At 37.4% G+C, this 3695-nt stretch overlaps 1 protein-coding gene across 1 annotated transcript in view; it reads right to left on the bottom strand.

Moving 5' to 3' along the window:
* The window catches only part of LOC107727338 (NACHT, LRR and PYD domains-containing protein 3-like), an 18571-nt gene that overhangs the window by 1599 nt on the left and 13277 nt on the right, over positions 1-3695 (bottom strand). Inside the window, exons 3-5 of the mRNA XM_016537181.1 lie at positions 1078-2602; positions 254-427; positions 1-147 (exon numbers count right to left, since the gene is read on the bottom strand). The exon at positions 1-147 is cut by the window's left edge and continues 23 nt beyond it. Of these exons, the coding sequence (XP_016392667.1) occupies positions 1-147; positions 254-427; positions 1078-2602 (1846 nt within the window). The remainder of the gene's footprint in view (positions 148-253; positions 428-1077; positions 2603-3695) is intronic.

The following is a 3695-nucleotide window of genomic DNA, read 5'->3' as shown; positions in this document are numbered from 1 at the left end:
CTCTTCAGTCCATCAGAAAGCAGCTTCACTCCTGAATCCTGCAGGTCATTGTTACTCAGGTCCAGCTCTTTCAGAACAGAGTTTGAGGATTGAAGAGCTGATGATAAACTCTCACAAGACTGAGCAGTGAGATTACATGTGGAAAACCTGAACGAGAAAAACAGTAATTGCACACAGAATAAATCTTAGCAATGTGATTTTTAATGATTAATTTAATGGGGGTAAAAATCAATGAAAGTGTTTGAAATCAAACCTCAGTATCTGCAGCTGACAGTTTGGACTCTTCAGTCCATCAGAAAGCAGCTTCACTCCTGAATCATGCAGGTCATTGTTACTCAGATCCAGCTCTCTCAGAACAGAGTTTGAGGATTGTAGAGCTGATGACAAACTCTCACAAGACTGAGCAGTGAGATAACAGCCATACAGCCTGTGAAGAGAACAAAAAACAGCCATATTAATGTGTTTATCAGTTTTATAATCTGGACTGCATGTTTGTCCTAAATAAGGACAATCCAGTTCAACTCACTGACTCAGTGATCGGTTCACGTTATCAACACACTGAAGCTGTCCTACTGAAATGAGGCAAGTAATATAATATAAGAAAGTAATATAAATGTGTGCGGAGGATTTGATTGACGAAGCGAAAATAGAGCTTCTATAACAAATGCATAAAGAAAGGGAAAATGTTTTAAATTTATATGAAATTGTAAAATAAAACAAACTGTTCAAAATAATCACTTAAGGAAATTAAGGTATTATTTCATTTCTCATAAAACTGCATTACAAAATTCCAAATTTTCCAGGATGCTTGGAAACCCTGATTGTTTTCTCATCAGGTTTTTTGAGTAGACATGGCCTGCCTTGTGTCCTTGGAGAAACATCACTGATACATTCATTCTACAATATAAACAGGAAAATCTGCTAGCTATAGTTATGAAAGTTTAGTGTTTCTGCAAAAACTTATTTTCCCCTTCATAATCAGGACAACCAGATATTTTACATAGTATTTTGACATTTAATTGTTTAGTGATGTAGAATAAAACATTTGATCAAACAGCAGTCAGTGAAATTACTCACAGGGCTTTTCTGCAGCATCTCACAGCTGGAATGAGTCTCTTGTAGTTTTTTTGTGACGTGAATCTCTTTGGGTTGAACTCATCCAGCACCTTCTCTGACATCAGCAGTATGTAGGTCAGCACTGAACACATTGAAGATGAGAGCTCTCTTCCTGGGTGTGCATCTGAACTGAGATATCTCTGAATTTCCTCATATAATGAATGATCCTTGAGCTCAAGCAAACAGTAGAACAGGTTGACTGAAGCTTCATCTGAGATATTCTTGTTTTGCACTTGTTTAATGTGTTCAGTTGTTTGTCTGATGCTCTCTGTGGTGTCTTCAGTGTGTGTGATCAGACCTTGGAGCAGGTTTTGACTGGATTCCAGTGTAACACCCATCAGAAACCGCAGGAACAGGTCCAGATGTCCTCTCTTACTCTTCATGGCTTTATCAACAGCCTTCTGCAGTAGCTTCTGCAATGTGACATTTTCTTCTGTCTTATCAAAGAAAAACCAAAGCTCCTGCATGTTCTTGTTCAGGTAACAGAGGAACACATGCACTGCAGCGAGAAACTCTTGAACACTCAGATGCACAAAGGAGAAGACCTTCTTGTCATGAAGTCCCTTTTCCTTCTTAAAGATCTCAGCGATCATTCCTGTAAACTCAGTGTCTTTGCTCACATCAATACCACATGCCTTCAGATCTTTCTCATAGAACACAATGTGTTCCTGCTTCAGCTGTTCAAACGCTAGCTTAGCTAACTTCAAAATCATTGGACTGTTTGAATCTAAGTTCTTTGTTGATTCTCTTTCTTCTGCATCAGTGAATCCTCGCACTTCTGTGAACAAACCCACACACCGAGGAGGGATCTGATTGGCTGCTGCTGGTCGTGATGTCACCCAGACCAGAGCTGATGAAAGCAGAGTCGCTTTGACCAGACTTGTGAACATTACATCTACAGATGATCTTTTCTCAACAGTGTTCAATGTTTTACTTTTAAAATTCAAAGTCAGGCGACTCTCATCAAGTCCATCAAATATAAATGCTAGATTGCATTCCTTATATAACTTTGTTTTCTCCAGGCCCTCCAGTTCAGGATACAATTCCAGCAGAAGCTTGTGGAGACTGAAATCTTCGTTGGTCATTAAGTTAATCTCTCTGAATGGAAGCAGGAACACACAGTGTATATTCTGATTGGCTTCTCCTTCTGCCCAGTCCAGGATGAACTTGTGCACAGAGACCGTTTTTCCAATGCCAGCGACTCCCTTGGTCAGAACAATCTTCTTCTCATTGTTTTCCCTTAATAATATAAATATATCATTGCATTTGATTGGTTTGTCCTGTGTTTGCTTGTTCTTGTTGAAAGCATCATCAATCTTCAGAATCTCATGTTCCTGATTAACCTCCTTCATATCTCCCTCTGTGATGAACAGCTCTGTGTAAATAGCCTTGAGATGCGCTTCTTCTTTGCCCTCAAAAATATTTTCTGCTTTCTTCTGCATTTTGGATTTGTGAGTTTCCAAGAATTGTTTCAGAATCAAATCTGCTGTTATAAAAGATGATTAAGTTAATAAAACATAGGGAAAAATCAAGAACAGATTTCTTTTTTAAAGAAATATGACAAAGCTGTTACTTTATCATATTCTCTTCAGAATTAATTCAACATATTGTAATTAAACTGCTTTTGAAAGTAACACCAAATATTTTAAATGTGCAAAGATGGTGCACATATAATACTTGAATGGGAGAAAGTGCAACACAATATGATGCGATTTCAAGTTACTTCTAAATAAAAGAGCCGGTTGCTAATTGGTAAAGTCATTGCATCCCTGCAGCTGCAGTTACATATGGAAGCATATGGGTAGCATAATTCATTTTGAAATGTAATATGCAAAATGGCAATGTAATATGCAAAATGGCAATTTTCTGTATTTAAATTTACATTTCCCCATACATATGTGTTTAGTGCAAATGTTTAGTGCAAAATGAAAATTCAATTATATAATTTACATTTGCCATTTCCTACACTAGTTTTAATATGCACATTAAAAACATATTTTAATGCTTTATAAGCAAAACTAAAAGGAAAATGTATTACCCAAATTGATTAGATATGTTTAGCATGTCCAAACAAAAACTGTAGCAAAATGATCATTTAAATGCTGTTTTTCTTAAATGCATGTAGACTTACAGGCCGGACACTTGGGATTTAATTTTCATCATAAAACCGCATGATAATTGTAGCAAAATGCAGTGAGAATTTCAGAATGCATTCTGAGGCAAAGATGCACCAAAAGGGTAGGAAAATGGTGATTTAAATGTCTTTTATTTTTCTTAAATGCATTGAGACTTACACTTAAGACGTTTAAATTGCATTTTCATCAAATATCCCTCAGAGCCGTTGAGCTCGGTAAAGCCGCATTTGACAGCCAGTCAAATAGATTACCCCTAGATTCAATATGAAACTCTTAGTAGAACAAAATAGTGGTCATAATCATGCGGAGTCTGTGTAGTTGTAAAAGTGTTTAATATATGCCGACTTGCGTATATGAACCGCTCCGTGCGATCGCGTCTCTGGACCGGAGACAAAGTCCGGATCAGACTGTGCGTGCTGCCGCAGTTCGCGTGAAACCAGACCT

The sequence above is a fragment of the Sinocyclocheilus rhinocerous genome, unplaced genomic scaffold (assembly GCF_001515625.1).
Source record: "Sinocyclocheilus rhinocerous isolate Xijiao unplaced genomic scaffold, SAMN03320098_v1.1 scaffold4292, whole genome shotgun sequence".
Classification (NCBI taxonomy): Eukaryota; Metazoa; Chordata; class Actinopteri; order Cypriniformes; family Cyprinidae; genus Sinocyclocheilus; species Sinocyclocheilus rhinocerous.
This window is presented reverse-complemented; position numbering and strand designations above follow the sequence as displayed.